The sequence below is a fragment of the Macrobrachium rosenbergii genome, chromosome 2 (assembly GCF_040412425.1).
Source record: "Macrobrachium rosenbergii isolate ZJJX-2024 chromosome 2, ASM4041242v1, whole genome shotgun sequence".
NCBI classification, from domain to species: domain Eukaryota; kingdom Metazoa; phylum Arthropoda; class Malacostraca; order Decapoda; family Palaemonidae; genus Macrobrachium; species Macrobrachium rosenbergii.
Genome location: NC_089742.1, coordinates 91,427,164 through 91,447,764, shown reverse-complemented (window position 1 = coordinate 91,447,764; position 20,601 = coordinate 91,427,164). Strand labels below are relative to the sequence as shown.

The window sequence follows — 20,601 nt, the reverse complement described above, 5'->3', positions numbered from 1 at the left end:
AAGCATTGTATGGCTGAGAGAGAGAGAGAGAGAGAGAGAGAGAGAGAGAGAGAGAGAGAGAGAGAGAGAGACGAAGGGGAGATGTTGCACGTGTTATCCCCATGGCCGTTCAGTCAGTCCTTGATCATGTGATCTAACGCTCAGGCAAGTCTAACGCAAATCTCCCACCAAGGTCCTTTCTTTGGATCTTGTCTCCCACTATAGGAAAGAGCGCATAAAACTGCATTCCTAGTATGTTGTAAGCAGCTAACAATTCGCTTTCTGGAAACCCTAACGAGAACGGTCAAAATCATGCATGATAGCCTATATGTTAAGGGATGGAAATCAAAGCATACCTTAAATCAGCCACCAGCAAGAATAAAGCTTGCCAGGGGATTGTCTACGGACATCCCTTCCCTATTCTCTGCAGCCAAGGAAACTGGGGTTTAAATTAAGCTGTTGGAAGACAGGATAGCAGAATTTGAAGACGGAAATGCAAGGGCTGGGGAGCACTGAGCCAGGGAAGGTTCTAGATGAGGATTTCATAGTCTTTCTTTCGTTTGACGATGAGGTCGGTGAAGGGAGGTGAACTCTGGGGCTTTGTTGTCCTAAGACCGACGACAGACTTGAGACTGTCGACTCTGTTACGGTTACCCAGAATGACATCCGCCTTGGGTATATAAAGACAAGTAGCACGTACCACCTTGTCATTATTATTATTGTTATTATTGTCTATAGTATAATAATCAGAAAAACTACCTGAAGCTCAGTCCATGAAAAGAAACTGAGAACGCTTACTTACGTCAGCTAAATTACAAGAGGAAAGGCACAGCAAAATGTGCTGGCTGTAAGGTTGTGGCAATTTGGATTGTGGATTGTTTTCAGATATTTGTTCTATCACTTTAGCTACAGAAAAAGCAAGGGCCTTTATCATTACCTCCCTTTTAAGTGTTGATGAAATGGTCACTAATATGTTGACAGTGAGGTCTCAGTACGGAAAGTTTGTGAAAAGACTCGCGGCAAGGAATGATTTAGTCGAAGGAAAACATGATGTTATTGGAATTATACAAAAGATATCAAAAGCAGCAAAAAAGAGTAATTAAAAAAAGTAGTTGTCTAAAGTGTTATTAGAGAAAATATGTGGATTATAATGTGGATTTCTTCACTTTCCTGCAGTGCTCAATGGAATATGATGCATCCCTTGTTAAGCTCTGAGTTTGTTGTTAAAATAACGTGTACTTACAAAATGGTCGTAAATTTCATCAGCAATGACAGGAACTTTGTTTCTGGCCGCAACCTCAAGGATGGCAGTGAGGTGTTCCTTCGAGAAAACAGACCCACACGGATTCGACGGATTGTTGACGACGATGGCCTGAGTCTCCTCGTCGATGAGCGCTTCCAGCATGTCAAGGTCGACCTCCCAGTTCTTCTCAGGCTTTGTCGGGGAAGAGAAAAACAGGCTGTTGGACGGACAATATTCTAAATATATACTTCATCACGCTGCTAAGTTAAGTATATCTTAGTTTAACCAGACCACTGAGCTGATTAACAGCTCTCCTAGGGCTGGCCCGAAGGATTAGATTTACTTTTATGTGGCCAAGAACCATTTGGTTACCTAGCAACGGGACCTACAGCTTATTGTGGAATCCGAACCACATTATAGCGAGAAATGAATTTCTATCACCAGAAACAAATTCCTCTTGTTCTTCACAGGCCGGTCGGAGATTCGAACTCGCGACCAACAGAGTGGTAGCTGAGAACGGAACCCGCTCACCCAGTGAGGAACTTCATCACGCTGCATTGTCTAAAAAAGAAATTCATTTTGCAATGCCAATATTGTTTGAACAACTTTGGCATCTGTTAACTTTTGAAAAAAGTAATAAAATGCACAGTCACAGATACTCCCATCATCACCAATTTCACTAAAAGCTGCCTTACATGGCTTTCAGAAAACTTATGAGAGTGAGAAACATTACCTGTCCCGAAGTCTAGATTACTTACACAACTAATAATATGTTAGCAATATAGCACGTATTTTACTGTTACCTATACTCAGATTGGTATTACAGGTTGTTTGCTGGCCACCCCAGTCAGATGTGGCTTATTGTATTTGTATCCGGATATCTGATAACAATATTTTATATAACCAACGAGAAAATAAACATTCTACTTACAAGAAGGTTATAGTATTTCGTCTTGATAGACAGCCCCTCAGCCAACGTCTTATAAAGGGGGAAACCAGGTCGGGGCACTAGGATGTTTTGACCGGGAGCGCACAAGGCTGTGATGCACAGATCAATTGAACAGCTGCAACCCGAACACAAAATGATATCCTGTAGACAAAAATAGGAAATAATTCTGTATAAATGTGCAGAAAAAAATGAAAATAAAATTAGGCAAGTCTCCCTCTCATTTTCTCTTTTACAGTTGCAAAGGTTTATTTTCTGTTCATATGAAATAATGCATTTGCCTATTTGTCCCATTTTAAAGCACTCGTTTATTATATTAATCAAGGCTGCAAATATATGTATATATATGTATGTATATATGTATGTATATATATATATATATATATATATATATATATATATATATATATATATATATATATATATATATATATATATATATATATATGTGTGTGTGTGTGTGTGTGTGTGTGTGTGTGTGTTTTATAACTCTATATATATCGTGATATGAGAAGTCAGAAACTGGAAGTGAGGCATTGGTGCAGTAATCCGTTTAATACGAAAAAACGTCGTGAATGGATGATGCTGCAATTGTTACATTGCTGACTGAGGTTAATAAAAAAACTGCAGAAACTAGTGAAAGGGTTTGAAAATATTTGAAATCTTTTGTGAGAGGAGAACAATGAAAGTAAATATGAACAAGAGTAAACTATAAGGGCAAATGGAGCAATAAAATAGGGTGCTAAAGGAATAGAAACATTTGATTCATAGTGAATTTTGAGAGTAAAAATCATCAATGATGGTAAGACAAGAGGAAAGGTGAGATACACAATAGGTGAAGCGAGAAAGGTAGCAGGGTGTAGACATAAAACGAAGAAGGTAATTGCGGTGTTTGTGGAAGCAAAAGTTGGATTGCATAAAGGGAACTTTTAGCCAGCTCTCCACATGGAAGTGAGGTACAGATGTTAAATGGAAATGAAAGAGTGTATCGAAAATATAAATGTAAATGGTGTCGTACGTATCACTGTAGGTAGGTATAGGCATATAAAATGGCTATTTTGTAAACGTTTTCTGATTAGGGGCCTCATCCACGATTCGGCAGTAAATGCATGAATGTGGCAGTGACCAATGTTATTTTTTTCTGTATTCACTCTCATTTGAAGGAACTGCTTCATTATATATATAAATAAATATATATATATATATATATATATATATATATATATATATATATATATATATATATATATATATATATATATATATATATATATATGGGTAAGTCAAAAGTTCAGGAAAAATTGTTGAATGATGTATTTACACAGGAATGAAACAACCCAAATACTTAGTAAACAATTATCTGTGATGTAGTGATCCATATAGACTTGTTACCTCAGTTATCCTCTTGCTACCGTGGTGTTAACATCTGCTTCAGAAAAGTAACTTCTTGAACCCATGGAAAATAAAAATTTTGAGATGAGAGCTAACATCAAGTTCCTGACCAAGCTTGATTGGAAACCAGGAAAAATTATTGAAGCTTTGCAACAAGTTTATGGAGATTCTTCTCTATCTAAATCAGTTGTTTATGATTGGATAAAGCGATTTAAGGATGGTCAGGAGGACCTCAAAGACAACCCAAGAGAGGAAGACCATCGACTGCAAAAATGAAAGAATTGTGGCTTTGGTGCAGAATCTAGTGGATGAAGATCGTCGGATTACTATCGATATGATAGCTAATGAAACTGGGATCTCCCATGGTTCCGCATTTTCAATTTTAAATGAAAATCTTGGTTTGAGTAAACTTTCAGCACGTTGGGTCCCAAAAGCGTTGCGCGAAGACCAACTGCATCAAAGAGCTGAACTTTCTCTTGCAGTTTTAACGAAGATTGAATCAAATGAATCAGAGTTTTTGACCGGATTGTTACTGGAGATGAAACTTGGATCCATCAATATGACCCAGAAAGTAAAATTCAATCAAAGCAATGGTTACCAAGAGGTTCAGCTGCACCAGTGAAGTTCAAAGTGGCGAGATCTGCCCAGAAGGTTATGGCAACAGTGTTCTGGGACTCCAAAGGAGTGATTTTAATTGATTTCCTTGAAGGACAAAAACAATCACCGGGAACTACTACAAAGGTGTTTTGCAAAAACTGAAGACTGCATTGGCTAAAAAACGTCGAGGAAAGTTGCACCGCAGAATTTTGTTCCATCATGATAACGCTCCAGCACATTCATCAAGGGTTGCAAAGAAGTCCTACGAAAATTTAGGTGGGAAACTCTTCCACATCCTCCTTATAGTCCTGATCTTGCTCCTTCAGATTTTTCCTGTTCCCAAAACTCAAGGAACACTTAACAGGAGTCCGGTTTGAATCTTTGGATGCTGCTAAACATGCAGTTTCAACATGGTTTAATAGAAAGGCCCCAAATTTCTACAAAGAAGGGTTGCAGAGGTGGAAACAGCGCCTTGAAAAGTGTATAGAGTTAGATGGTAGATATGTAGAAAAATGATGTTTGAATTTCCTTAAATAAAGAGTATATTGAATTTTTCCTGGAACTTTTGACTTACCCTCGTATATATATATATATATATATATATATATATATATATATATATATATATATATATATATATTTATATATATATATATATATATATATATATATATATATATATATATATATATATATATATATATATATATATATGGAAATAATAAACACATGAGCATGTGTTTTGACAGAAATAACTTCTGACCCACAACAGGAATGAACCTCGGTCTCCAGAGTGACAGGTCAAGGAGGAAGCGACGGACTGACCTATCTCACAGCGAAGGGGTAATTTGAATGAAACGGTAGCGACTGATTCGCTGATGGGTCGGGAAGCTGGGTAAAACTTGCTGGTATGTTAGGCCTCAAAAGACTGTCCAGGAAAAACCTCAGGTACAGAGCACCTAGGCTCCAACTTCTTTTATAATTTTGGTAGGTCTATCGCTACTGCCTTAGTCGGTCACTCGGGAAACCGAGGTTTATTCCCGGTGTGAGTCAGTTTATTTCTGTGAAACTTATGCTCATGTGTTTATTATTTCCATCATATCTCATGGTGTAGGGGTAGTTTGAATGGAATGGTAGCAGCTGACTCGCTGATTGGTTAAGAAGTTGGGTAAAATTCTCTGGTATGCTAGCCTCCAGAAGCCTGCCTGGGGAAAAATCTCAGGTACAGAATACATAAGTTCCAACTTCTTTCATGACCTTGGTAGGTCATTCATTACCACCTTGGTCTGTCACTCAGCAGAGTGAGGTTTATTCCTGGTCAGAAATTTATGTATATATATACATACATATATATATAATATATAAATAAGTATATATATACATATATATATATATATGTATGTATGTATGTATGTATGTATGTATATATATATATATATATATATATATATATATATATATATATATATATATATATGTATGTATGTATGTATGTATGTATGTATGTAATAATATATATATATATATATATATATATATATATATATATATATATATATATATATATGTATGTATATATATGTATGTATATATATATATATATATATATATATATATATATATATATATATATATATATATATATATATATATATATATATATACATATGTAATTGCTCATAAAGGTGACCTTTGAAAAGTTGGGTCAGCTATTCGCAGGGTCCATTTGACTATACACAGCATATAGGAAAATGCTGAACCATTCGCATACCACAGAAATCGCAGAGCTCCTTGGTGACAGGACACGGGCAGTGAAAATGCAGTTTCAGCTTAAATCGTTCTAGAAGCTGAACCGGTTATAAAATCCAGTTTTGAAGAAAGCATTCAGTAATGTACGTGTGTACGTGTATCTCATGACGCCTTGAAGTACAGAGGGCGTGTCTTTGTCGAACATTGAACTTGGTGATGTCATGAGAGTGTGTTCATTTGTGCATTGCATAATGAATATAATGGGAGGGATCGTTGAACGATTGGGCATTGCAATCCGTTATTTGTATAATTGAGCATGTGAACTGTGAAAATTCACATGGAGACTGTCCCAGAGGATTTTGTGAAGTGAGTACAACTCATAAACGTTTTAGACTTTACTTTCAGAACTATGAACACAGACGTTACCCTTGTGGCAGTGAAAATTTGTGTTTCTGCAATTTTTACACTTTCTGGTTTTTAATGTGAAGTTTGTTTCTTTCACAGGTATTCCATTCCATTCCGTTTCTCCCGCCTTCAAGGAAGGGAGTGGTATGACATTTTTGAGATGACCTGATTTTATTAATTGACCTGTTTATGACAGATGAGTTATTTCCTGTATTTCCAGAAGTAACTGGGTGTCTATGATTTTGGACCTTATTTCCTTAGAAGAACTTTTGATAGTTATGATGAATCATTCGGTTTCATTCTTCGTAATTTTTAAGAAGTTATTTTCGTTGTTTTTTTTGTCAATAAAGTTTTAGTTTTGTACTTAGTATCTCATTCCAGTAGTCCTTAGATTTTAGTTAGGGAAAGGTATAACTTATGATGTCGGCTCACGCTACACGCTATCACTCGAATATCTCGGGAAAAGCGAGATACCAACCTCTGGTCATAGAACGGAGACTTAAATAAAGTATAGGCTTCAGGATTGGCCTTTACATATATATATATATATATATATATATATATATATATATATATATATATATATATATATATATATATATATATATATATATCTGCTGTTAAGCCCTCTATGCATTTTACTGTAGAAAAAAATGACACGAACAAAGACAAGAAAGGCGTCTTTGTATATGCAGGGAAAGGCTGGGTATTTTAAAAAAATAACGTCTTTAGCAGAAAGAGGTTAGCATTAGGGACCTAACCCACAGTTTTCACCCAGTAACCTCTAGTAAAGGTGGTCTTAAGCTTCCTTCTTCTTTGGCCTATTCCATGTATTGGCGATGTTTGTCCAAATTTCAGACTGCCCCGAATAATAGGCCTCCGACGCTACAGCCGCCCTGTTTTGACCGGAGACAGATCAGAGAGAGACTTGTTAGCGTGCGAGACACACACGTTTTGTGTAACTAACTTCTTTGTACTTGCCCTCTTACTGTTTTCATTGATATTAGTGAGCTGAGATGACGGCTGTTATCAAGACTTCCGATCATCAGTTGCATGTGCAGCGACCTACGTCAACGGTAAGTATGAAATTTGCCAAGTTTTCATTGACTCGCTAGTATCTCTTTCTGTATTTCCAGTTCCTTTGTTTTCTCTCTTTGCCACCATCTACGGTATGGGTAAAACAATTTACTTTTATGAAGTCTAGTGTAAGAATAATTAATATTGCTTAGCGACTGTGTAAGCTATTCCCGTGCAGTAAATAGGAATTAGGTAAGGTTAAGTAAGTAATTTTCAGCATTTCAGGCAGCCTTGTGTCTCGATCCCATTGTTCGGAAGAGGAATAGCCTTTACCAGTAGTAAATTGCGTACAATATAGTAGTACAGACATCCGTTGTGTTAAAAACTTTACGTGAAGCAAAGGAAAAACTGACTGTGTCCGACGTGGGCGATAGTTCATGTAATTTCCTCGCTAATTAAACATTCTCTCTTTGTTGGGACCAATTGGGAAGTAAGGTGGGCTTTAATGTAAGCCATGTGTTGCAGGGTAACCCTTTATCCCTTGTATTGTGTTTCCCCGGCTGGCAGCCTCATTCCAATAAGTAATTGTCTGTCTCTGAGGTTAACTTTTAGCTTTAAATGACAGGTTACGTGTGTTCTTGGCAACTCAGGGCCTCATAAATTACGTTACTTAATTTATAAACTCATCAATAAGCCCCACACGTAACAATATATATATATATATATATATATATATATATATATATATATATATATATATATATATATATATATATATATATATATATATATATATATATATATATATAAAAACCTCACACATGGCACCTCATCCTCCAAGTATGAATGTAACATAACTTGCAAATGAGAATAATTTTACGTTTCTTGAAATCATGTTCATTTATTGCTTTTATCTTAAAGTTAGTTACAGGTGGAAATTCGCCCCTAATTCATCTCCTCTCACCACTATCCCCTGTGGGAAACCCTTTAATTCTTCCTTACCCTAATGACAGCCAAAAGTCCTTGATTTCAGGTTCCGAGTCATCTGGAGAACGATAATCCTGTAAAGTCCCCGCTAAGTGGGTCTTCTATGATGACGACCCGTTTTCTATACCGCTCCCATAGTAGCAGGTCAAGAGGGAGCAGCCATGCTGAATCAACCAAACTGATCTATGTAAATTTATACTTGTTATTAACTTATATTGCATATGTTTCTTTTGCACATGTATCAGATTGTTGTTAGCTTGATCATTGTCCATTTTTGTAACTCAAATTGTATTTATTCATTGTAATTATTGCCAAGAGTAATTGACCTCAGGTCGCCCTGATTCTCATTGTATTCCTCAGCGTGACATCAGTCTGCCGCTATATAAACCGCCTGTGTCCTGAATAAATCAGCAGTAACTTTTCTCCTGCTCATTATTTAGCACCTTAAAGTGGTGACCCCGGAATGGTTCCCGGAGCCATTAGCGGACTCATACAGCGACTTAGTCTTGGCTCCATGAACTACCCTACGTCCCTAATGGACTAAACACGGCGCTGTAACCAGCGTTCGGGCGTGCTGACTCTTGTCGGCAAATCACCAGCGTCATTAACGGACTCACACGGTGCGTCCCAAGTGCGTATTGACGCAAGTATCCCACTCCAATTAAGAGTGCTATAGTGAGCATGGACGCGGACATTCCCTCCCACGTTCAGTTAACCATGAACCTCATGGACTCAGACGTTTACCTCGCGCTCATATCACCCATGCCCTCCCCAGCGCCTAGAATCATGTGCTCCTTCACGCTGCTACCCGCGCCCCGCACGCTGCCCTGCCCGGTGGGACAAACAAAAGCTGCCCTCACCATAAAGCTGCCGCCCTTCACACAAGGAAACCCATCATCATGGCTCTACAGAGTCGAGGGTCAGTTCAGACTGGCGGGACTCACAGACGAGGTCCTGCAAGCTGACGCCGTAATCAACGCCCTGCTGGAGGAGGTCTACAGGAAACTCATCCTGTGGGTGTCTGCTGCACACCCCGTCACCTACCGCCACCTGAAAGCATCCCTCGTCGAGACCTGCAACCTGCCGACCGCCGAGAGGGCCACCCGCGCCCTCAACCTCGTCACCAGTCTGCGGCACGACCAGACCATCATGGAGACGTGGGGTGTGACCCAGGACCTCCTCACCCTCCTCGGCACCAACAGCAGCGGTAGGCAGTCTGAGATCAGCCTGTCGAGGGAGATCCTCCTCAGTCAGCTCCTCAGGGAGGTCCAAACACAGATCCTTGATCCCTACACCATGCCGCTTGAGGACCTGATTAGGGAGGCGCAGCAGCTGACCGTCTCCGCAAGGGTGGCGAAGCGGGCATCAGCACCTGCACACCCCATCAGTTCCATTCAGCAGGAGGAGGGCGCAGAGGAGGAGATAATCGTCGTCACCAAAAGGCGGCCAGCATATCATCACAAGAAGAACCCACCGGACCCTTGCTACTACCACCAGTGGTACGGCAAGGACGCCCATAACTGCCAGCCCCCTAGCTCATTCGCCCATCCAAAAAACGGGGGAAGCGGCGGCCAACAGAACAGGCTGCCATGGCAGCAGAGGAACCCAGGAGCCCAAAACCACTAGGCTTCTAAGTCCACGACACCATCTCCGGCAGGATGATGTTGGTCGACACCAGGGCCGTTCATCCAGGGAGGACCGCAAGCGCCCATTGGACCCAGCTGCCTTCCTGACGGCCGCCAACGGGTCCCCCATCCTCTCCTACAGCACCAGGCTCCTGTTGGTCTCCATCCTTGGCCGGAGGTATTTCTGGAAATTCATCGTCGCGGGCGTAAGGACCCCGCTCCTGGGTGTGGATTTCCTCACCCACTTTGGGCTGGCAGTCGACGTCGGTCGCAAGCGTCTCCTCGACACCGACTCCTGCCAGTCCCTCCCACTGGCACCAGGACCCTGCGTGCCTACCATCTGCTCTGTCACCCCCCACCAGTACGCCCAGCTGCTGAAGAAGTTCCCCGACGTGTTCAAACTCGAGCTCTGTCAGGTACCTGGGGCCCCAGCAAAACATGGCATCTACCATCACATCAAGACGAAGGGCCTCCCTGCACATGCAAAGTTCTGGAGGCTTCCCCCTCGGTGCCTTCAGGAGGCTAAGGACACCTTCGCCGAGATGGAGTGGATGGGCATATGCAAGGAGGCCTCCAGCCCGTGGGCCTCTCCTCTCCACATGGTGCAGAAACCGGATGGCTCCTGGAGACCCTGCGGCGACTACAGGCGGCTCAACCTCGCAACTGAACCTGATAGTATTTGTGAAGTCCCCGCTAAGTGGGTCTTCTATGATGACGACCCGTTTTCTATACCGCTCCCATAGTAGCGGGTCAAGAGGGAGCAACCATGCTGAATCAACCAAACTGATCTATGTAAATTTATACCTGTTACTAACTTATATTGCATATGTTTCTTTTGCACATGTATCAGATTGTTGTTAGCTTGATCATTGTCCATTTTTGTAACTCAAATTGTATTTATTCATTGTAATTATTGTCAAGAGTAATTGACCTCAGGTCACCCTGATTCTCATTGTATTCCTCGGCGTGACGTCAGTTCTCCGCTATATAAACCCTCTGTGTCCTGAATAAATCAGCAGTAACTTTTCTCGTGCTCATTATTTAGCACCTTAAAATCCCGCTGAGGTAGGCACACCCAAAAGAGAAAGCGCTCCCATGCTGGCAACTGACCCATGTGATCGCAGCCATATTGAACATCTGGCATATGCCTCACATGCCCCCACATACGGACCATATAGAAAACGGGACTCCAGTAGCGACGCCTGGAATGAACACTGGCACAATCTTTACAAGGGCATACAAGAAGGAATGCCGACTCACTTGCCCTTAGAATATTCTCGGACTCAGAAGATGTCAGAGCTATCCCAGGACACTTGGTCCTCCACTCTGCTCCTTAAGCTGACCCTTGCAATCCCGTGTGGCTGTCCTTGAGCCTACAGTGAAGTCCCTTAATGCTACCCTCCACCGTCAGCCCCCCGAGGACGAGGAGGCGGTCTCCTGATGATGGTAATGTACCAAGATCAAGGTTCTTAGGTTAGTTATGCATCTATCAGCCTTCTACTATTTTTTCCATTTCCTTTCTAAGGCGATATACCCACAGTGAGAACTGTATTATTTTAAATTGTGTTAACGTAATGATAACTTACAGTGAAGTGAATTATTTGTTTATTGCTTGGAATTAGAGTCCCTGTTAGGCACCTTGTGTGCACTCCCTAGATTCCTTGATTATGCTCCCAATACACCTACGTAACCATGTGTATTCCAGTTACAGATGGGAGTTACCTGCTGTGGATCTGAGCATCATCCTGTGTGAGCAGTGGTATAACCCCTGCTTGATCCCCCTCTGAGTGCCCCTTTGAAGTGGGCCTTTTGAGTTACATCAGGGAAAACACCCCAGTTGTTGTTACTCGCTTGGAAATGTCAGGAATCTGTTTTCCTGTCCAAATTTACACTTCATTTTCTTCTGAAATGTAGATGTAAATATGTTCATGTAAGTGAAAACCTAAGTGTTTACCTGAAACTTCCCCCCTGTGAAGCAGGCCTTCAGCCTACACCTTTGCATATGTTTACTGGACTCAGCCTAAGAGTCAGATATAATCAATTTTCAAGGTAAGTTCCTGTTGCACTCAACCATAAACATATCAATATATATATTGTGACACTTGTGAGGTTTGTCATATATGTTTTGGTTGCTGAACAGATGGTTTTCTTGCACTACTTGTACTTAATGTTTGCCACAGTAGGTCTTGCTTCATGGAGTGAAGCACAATTAGCTTTTTTCTTTATTCTTTGGGTATTTAAAAGAATTGGATTGTTCAAGAGGTATAAAATAATTTTAGAAATAAAATGCCAGTCGATACCATCTACTGTAGCCGAGATTCATGCCGATATGAATTATATTCATCTAGTATATGTATAGCTACATAACTGCAAGAGTTTACAAATCAACCCAAGCAATAAAAAATAGCCTGGTTCTCTCTTTATATCTACATGTGTAGGTCTGCCAGCTTCAAATTTCACGTAGTCATAAAATACGTTAGTTTTCATTTTCTTTCCTTCCGCCTGCAGAAGCCTAAACATAGGCTTCTGTAGGGTAGCCTGCATTTAGAAGTAACAAACCACTTCTTTCCTTCTTTCTTTAAATAGCTGAAAGCAGTCTATAAACCCAAGAGGGTTCCATAGGGAAATCAGCCTGCACAGAGAGAGAGAGAGAGAGAGAGAGAGAGAGAGAGAGAGAGAGAGAGAGAGAGAGAGAGAGAGAGATGTTATAAGAAAAGAGGAACAAATAAATAAATATGAGGGAATACCGAATTAAACGGATACACTTGAATTTAAGAGACGTTGGCAGAGACCAGGATGAATTTGCTCTTTGCTTAAACATTTGGAGATTAGAAGATTCCCCAACTGAACTAGGTAAAATATTACTTATTTTAGTCGTAGCCAAGATAAACTCCAAACAAATTGAGTAGTATTAAATCTGAAGCTAGAAAACAACGCACCATTTGCAGCATCAGCCTGCCTAGTGTTGTGAGCAAAAACATTTAGGTCGGGTAAAGAAGAGTGCAGAGGATGTTTGTTGTTACAGTAAATTTTATGCAACAAACATAATGAACTCACTTTACATCTGTGCCACAAGTCAAAATTAAGTACAGTAACAACGTAAAAAAAAAAACTCTCCGTGGGCCTGTCATGTTTTGTTTTGAAAAGTAGGCAGGATGCCATCGGGAAAACAATTCTTGCGTCGAGATTTAATGTGTTCAACTGACTGTTTCTCATTACATGGTCTTCGGATGCTCTTATTTATAAATATAATTATACATGCTAAGATCTGACATTCAAGGACATCAAGGGATGCGCGATCTATGGCATATGGAACATTCGCCATTCCTTTCTCTCATTCCCTACCATCACATGTGAAATTTGTCATTAGTGATGTACCTCAGACACGTCTCTTGCTGCAGAGGGAAGTTTTTCAAAAATAAAAAAATATTACTGTTCTCTTGCACTGTGTTAAGAAATGTCCTTTTATTAGGACAGGGATTTCGATTCACTTCCATGTCACTGTCATTTAGAAATTTCGTCATCAATATTCGGTACCTCATTGATTCCATTTGAAAATTTGGGAGCTGCTTTTCCCGTGATTGTCTGGTTGACAAATATCCGAGAATCTATGGAATGATGCTGCACAATTCCCCCCCTCCCCGCCACCCCACCCCACCCCCTGAAAATCTGCTCCCATCTATTTTGACAGTCAATGACGGACCAAGCTGTTCACACGTTCAAAAGGTCTTAATATAGAGTTTGGCTATCATTATTATTTCATACTTCTTTTTAATTTACTTTCCAAAACCAACCATTTCTTCGTGAACAAAATAGCATCATTTCTTTCTGGCAAGTTTAGCGGTTTGTACAGCCTCCCTGAAAAGTCCTGGCACACTTTTCAGTGTTTCGGATAAGAGTTTACAAAACAGTAACTGGCAACTTTCACAAGGCCATCCCTCGCATGATTAACAGCCACAGTAGTTGGTGATTAGTAAAGCCCAGCAACCTGGAATACACAAATCCCTAAATTTGGCCCTCTGTAACTCTGGAAATATTCAACTGACTGGGACGAAACTCTGACTTTAGAGGTTTCCCACTAACTAAGGTCTCTAACCGTGCTAAATTTCATCACAATCCGTTAAGCTTGTTTGTTTGTTCTTTTGTTTGTTTGTTTGTTTGTAAGCTGGAAGGTAAAAGGGGCTGGTGCTGCCGATAGACTTTTGCTGACTATTATTAGTAGGGTTAATTTACCTGTGGGTATGGGAATGGGTATGGTATGGATATGGGTAAGAGTATGGCATGGATATTGGTGTGGGTATGGTATGGTATGGATATGGGTACGGTACGTATAATGGTATGGTCATGCATATCATTATGAGTATGGGTAAGGTATGGGTATGGGTATGGGTATAGCTATAGGTATGAGTATGGTATGGATATGTGTATGGTACGGATATGGGTATGGGTATAGTAAAGATATGGGTATGGGTATAAGTATGGGTATGGGTATGGGTATGGTACGGATATGGGATGGATATGGTACAGATATGGGTATGGGTATGGGTATGGTTATGGGTATGGGTATGGGTATGGGTATAGGTATGGTATGGATATGGGTATGAGTATGGGCCTTTTGTTAAAAATGTAGTACCTAAAAAAGTGATCCAATGGGTCATGGGTGGTCTAGTCTTAATTAAAAATCATCACACACGTTGAATTTGCCTACACGGTTTTGGTTATCGCGATCGTTGACCTATCCTAGTTTTCACCGACACACACACACACACACACACACACACACACACACACACACACATATATATATATATATATATATATATATATATATATATATATATATATATATATATATATATATATATATATATATATATATATATATATATATATATATATATATATATATATATATATATATATATATATATATATATATTTTCATGATATTGCCTTGTAAGATGTATAGCTTCCTATGATTTTGATATGTTTACTCTTCTAGTTGTCATGTGTTCTGTGTAATGATAATGATTGTTGAAGTATTGTATGCAGTGTAATGTCAGATCTCAAAGAGTTAATGATTTAGATAACTTAACAGCTTGATTTAGATTTAATAATACGCTTTTAATAATACTTAGTGGGAGATAGAGAGTTTTGAGTTAGACCAGATGTGTTTTGGTTCAGGTGTCATCGCGAAAGATAAAGTGTTGACAGCTTGGAATAGCAGTCGAGCCGTGTAAAATTTTGTCTCATATGAGAAAAGACTAATGATTTCGCAATGTTTCATGTACTGTTCTGAAAACCAACTTTGGTTCTTTGTCTTGTTTTAAAAACATGCCATTTATGATTAACCAGCTGCAATCTGTTTTGATATTGTTAAGATTTCGTTAAAAGCCTTTCCCATACGATTTTCGGTAAAGATGTGTACCTTTTGAGAAATGTGAACAAGTGTTGCACTGAAGCACATGGCAATTGCGTCATGTTTAAGATTTCATTGCTCTGATCATGTATTGTTCTAATGCGTTTGTTTTGGCCCCAAAACGTTTTGCTCTTCAAGTGACGTCATCTTCGTCTTCTAGAATTTTCTCTTGTATCTCGTTCCCAAAATGCCTTAATAATGATGTGATCTGATTGTTTCATTTCTAACTGGAATCCAAAAGTTTGCTATTTCTGATTTCAGAGACCATTCCTGTGGTTCCCTCTCTCTCTCTCTCTCTCTCTCTCTCTCTCTCTCTCTCTCTCTCTCTCTCTCTCTCTCTCTCTCTCTCTTTCTTCAAAAGAGAGAAGTTATTAACATAAAATATTTGTGTGGTCACTGGTATTAGTTTTAGCTTTTGAGATCTGAATGCAGGAAAAGTGTACATATTAGCAACGGCGCCAGTCAGAAGTGTGTTTTGTGAATCTCAAGCAGCTGCATTTCAAGTGATTTTGCTAAAGTTTTCACAAGCTTGTGTAAGGTAAAGTGAATCTTATTATTACCATGTTGTAATAAGGGTTAAGGGATTTTTGCCTTAGTGAAAATGCTTTAGTAAAATCTTTTGTGTGTTATTGTGTTTGCAATCTCTTAATTTTTCATATTTTATGTAGTGGTGATTTAACATTTATTTACTGAGCAATTTAAGTATTTCTTAATAATTTAACATTGCATACTTGATTTAATTTTCATTTACTAAGATTTTCTTTTCAAATCTTGAGTAATTCTTAATAGTTGAAATTTTACTATTTGTGCCTAACCCTGCCTTAGTGCCAGTGCCAGAGCATGCCCCCATCTCCATTCCAGAGATCCCAGTCCGGGTCCCCTCTCTTCTCCTGGCTTGGCTCCGCTACCAATGCCGGTAAGAGAAACGGATCCTTCCGACCACAGTGGAAGCTCGCCCAAAGGAGCGGCCTCGCAACCCGTGCTTGAGCTGGTCACTCTTACATGCAAGCCCCTCACAACCCCCACGACCGCTTCCGCTCTGTCTCAGTCCGCCACAGACGCAACAGTGAGTAACGATTCTGCCACATCTCAATTGGCCGATGAACTCAGGGACTGCGACAGATCATGGCAGAGCTTGCAAAGAAGGCCTCTGCGTCAGCCGTCAAAGAAGCCAACACAGGTGGCACTCAAATACCCTCCCCGGGCTTGGTTCCACCGATTCCCCGACCGAGACAAGCCATCAAGGTAAGGGAGGTCCATGGAGGAAATACCAGGGGCGTGGATAATTCCAGGTAGTTTAAAGAGAGCCCAGAGCTCTCCTGGCACCCATGCCAAATTGGCACAGTGCCATCCGTTTACCCTATGAAGACTTTGGCACCTCTATCCAGAAGAGGATGTCAGGGTCCTTCACCTATCTATATCCCTTATAACTCTATCCTTTATTCTTTTCCTTTAACATTTCCTCTTCCTTACTTTTGATTATTACTCACATTTATTTTATGCCTTACCAAGGCCCCCATTTTACTTTAATCACCTCTGCCAATGCAGAGTGCCATTGACAGATATGCCAACTGTATAGGTCCTACGACTTCCCTTTCATGCCTATCACAGCATGATGCATTTAAAATACGATATGCCATTGCCATTAGTTATTATTATATGAGTGCCAACTTGGCACAGTGCCATTATCGTAGATGCTGGCAAATGATCCTGCCGGAGGAGTCGCGCCCTCTGGCTACCTTTGCGGCCTTCTTGGGCTAAAGAATGGACCTAGCCATTTTCCATAGGCTAAGGAATGTAATTTCGGCATATTTAATCATCATCTTTTATTAACAATCATTGATTACTCTGAATCTGTCACCTATTCTCTTTGTGAATCTCTGTAATAAATCTCGAGTCTCAGACTAGCGACCTTGTGTTTATAGTGCCCGAATGGCACCAAGCTGTTGCTCAAGTATCGTGGAACCACCTAACCAAGACCACATTTACCTTACTGTGCTGTCTCTTCAAGGCAGACTAATTGCATATGTACAAAATTCATAATTGATTATTATTAAGTGTGCATGAAGTATCTCTAGAATAAACTTAGTCTTAATTCATTATTTTAACTATACCATTACATCGTGAGAATATTCTGATTACCCTGCCTTAACGTAATAGGAATTTAATGATAAGAATATATCATTTCTAGCAGCAAGTATTTATTCTGTGTTAATGTAAATGTCACAGTGTTGTTTTGCCTCTTGAAATTAATTGCTACGCAGAAGTTTAAGTTAAATTATGAGGCACCAAAGGGAAATGAGAGAGAAGTAAAGTAAAGTCTTTAAGTGAGTTTGCTGGCTTGTAATCATTCTCACCTGATCTAGGATGTGAATGCTAACTTGGTTGGGGAGGCGCAACAGATGGAATCTCTTTCCAAGCCACCTCACCTGTTTTTACATCTGTAACGTAGCAGAGAAAGAAATAAACTCTCTCCTTCCTTCCCCAAAATTGTTAAGCCTAACCTAACCTTCTCTCTGTTCAAATGACTGCCTAAGGCCTTGTTTCTAGGTGACCGTTGTACCTTCTTGGCATCAAGCAGCAGCAAGGGAGGAGCCAAAAAAGAGAAAGTTGGCGCTGCCCGCCATGTTGACCCTCCACGAGGTTTACCTAATGCCATGTGGCCTATTTAGAAAAGGTGACGAAGATGACCTTTGCGTCACCTAGTCAGACGTCGCCGTATAATCTCCAAGGTTATTTATAGACGATGCAACAGCAATCGAGAGAGAGAAGAGTGCAGAACGCCACTGAAGATAGATGTCCTTAACCTTGCCTGACCCTCAAACCTTCCACGTGTTCGACCCCAAGGTTCGAACCAGTATACTTTTGTAGTGGCATTTTAATTCCCTCCTCCATCACCAGTGCCCTGTCAAATGAGGACACCATCATCTTGATGAAGGTAATGTACGGGAATAAGGTTTCTTAGTCAGTCGCGATTCCTGTTATTTCTCTGTCTGATTTCAGTAATTTGTGTTAGAGTATTCAGTGTTAACATAATTATGCATTTAGTGCTGAAGCGAGTTATTTGGTTATCTGTGCATTCCCTCAGTCCCCTTTGAGCGTCTTATTATTCTTGCAAGTAACTGTCTTGCATATATTGCAGATAGGCCTCGACTGTGGAATCACTCGGCTCTATCCATGTGCAGTCCCCCTTCTACAGCCACTGTGATGTTTTCTGTTATGAAGACATCGGTGTAGGACCTTATTATTACCTGCCCCATAATTCGTCATTCTTCTGATCTGTGTTTCTTGTGTAAATATAATTAGTTAAGAGAAACCTTGAGTTTACGTAATTTTCCCTCACACGAAGAAGGCCCTAAGCCACAGATTTTCCCTTGCCTTGTCTACGAAGTTGTTATAATATTGAGTCAGGTGTGTAATAAATACAGTAGATTTCTTGATAATGTAAGGAACTCCCTGCGATCATCCGTTGCCACCCAGAATCAAGTAAGTATCCCTTAGACATTCGTAGCAATACATATATAAGTATATATTGTCAGTATGTGTTAAATTTAACATAAATTAATTTGTTTTGAATAAGTCACTTTGGCAGTAATTATTTTTTTTGGAACGTAATGACCCTGTTTCCTCCTCCCTGACATTTCTGACTTGTTGTATAGTTTTAATTACAATGAGCTTCTTTTATTTTCACGTGTGGTGTTGGCTTCTCATCCGGAGCTGTATTCGGCGCTGTCTCGCCAGGACTGAGTGAGTCGTTTCTGGACCATTAACATTGTGAGGGCTTGACTTATTTTGGGATTACGAGACCTGCCTTTCTCCAGTTGCTGCTGCTGACCTCCTTTGAGAAATTGATTATTCTCCAGTCTGCGCCCTTGGTTCAGTTATTTTGCCAAGGGGACCTCTCTGCCAACTGGTAAGGTGTGATTACCTGTCGGACGACTGTGTCCATTGATTGTCTTGCGACATTAAAGTGATTCATTCTTCAGTCTGCGAGCTCACTTAAGGGAAGCAATTTATTTTTCGTTAGTGATAAATATTTAGTGCGTAATAAGTTAGGTTATTCTGACTTTTTGACATTCTATTACTTTCAGGGCTCTCTCTTTAAAGTGTAATTGTATAGTCTGTCTTAATTTGGTGTAAGTGTGTTTGTTATTCGATGTTTTCAGTGTGTGGTTGATTTTTGTGTTTATTTAATGTATTTTGTAAGAGGCTCAGTGGTCATTTCTTTCTAAAAGTTTGTATTAAATATTAAGGTTTTATTTTCAGTTTTTTTCTTTATCCTCCTTGATTCCATCTCTGTACACTCTGTTGCGGCCATTCCACCTATTGTGGACTTGGTTGTTAGTGACTTTATTTGTATTTTAAGAGACTGGTGTATATTTGATGGGCTTGGGCCCATAATAATATGTATATATATATATATATATATATATATATATATATATATATATATATATATATATATATATATATATATATATATATATATATATATATATATATATATATAATACATATGTAAGCAAAACAGAGCTGAGCTGACCATTATCATGGAGAAGCCACACAGGTCTAAGAAAACTATATCTCAAAGCTAAACAACCCCATTCCTTTGTTACCATATTTTTCTCGATCAAAGGCGTCGCCATTGGAGAAAACAGGACTGAAAACTCACAAACAACCCCATTCCTTTGGGCAGTAAAAAGCCCAGCCCCAGCCGCAAGAGACAGATATAAGGGTCAGGGGACAAAGGAAGGGGTTGGGCGAAGGTCTTTACTCCGCAACCTGATAAATTATGATGAAAGCGAAAAGTAGAAGTAGGAGTCTTTTCTCGATCAGTACACAGTAGAAAGCGAGTGCCATTATAATATGCACAACGCTAACCATACCTGAAGAGATAGGCACTGGCACTTCTTCAAGCAATGCAATTTGAAGACATAACAACAAATATATCCACTCAGAAGAGCGTGATCAAATCAACGCAACTTTTCTTTGTGGGTAAAAACTTTTTTTTCTTTTTTCTTCTTTGTCGTCGAGAATAATAATAATACGGTGAACTTATCCCTTTTATTGCTGTTGCTGTTGCGGAGACTGAGTAATGTTCAACAAAAACCTGGGCCGGATCAGTGTTGGGTGGTACTGGAATCAGGCGCTCTTGCTTAATTTTCACACATCATCAGCGGTGATTCGTCCAAACCGATCACTTTTCAATATGCGTATTATAATGACAATTGCTTTCTATACT

At 39.8% G+C, this 20,601-nt stretch overlaps 1 protein-coding gene across 22 annotated transcripts in view; it reads right to left on the bottom strand.

The window, feature by feature from the left end:
• The window catches only part of LOC136849126 (tyrosine aminotransferase-like), a 123,045-nt gene that overhangs the window by 55,276 nt on the left and 47,168 nt on the right, over positions 1-20,601 (bottom strand). For all 22 annotated transcript variants that reach the window (XM_067122151.1, XM_067122170.1, XM_067122160.1 and 19 more), the window contains 2 exons: positions 2,154-2,312; positions 1,223-1,414 (listed from right to left, as the gene is read on the bottom strand). In XM_067122151.1, the coding sequence (XP_066978252.1) occupies positions 1,223-1,414; positions 2,154-2,312 (351 nt within the window). The remainder of the gene's footprint in view (positions 1-1,222; positions 1,415-2,153; positions 2,313-20,601) is intronic.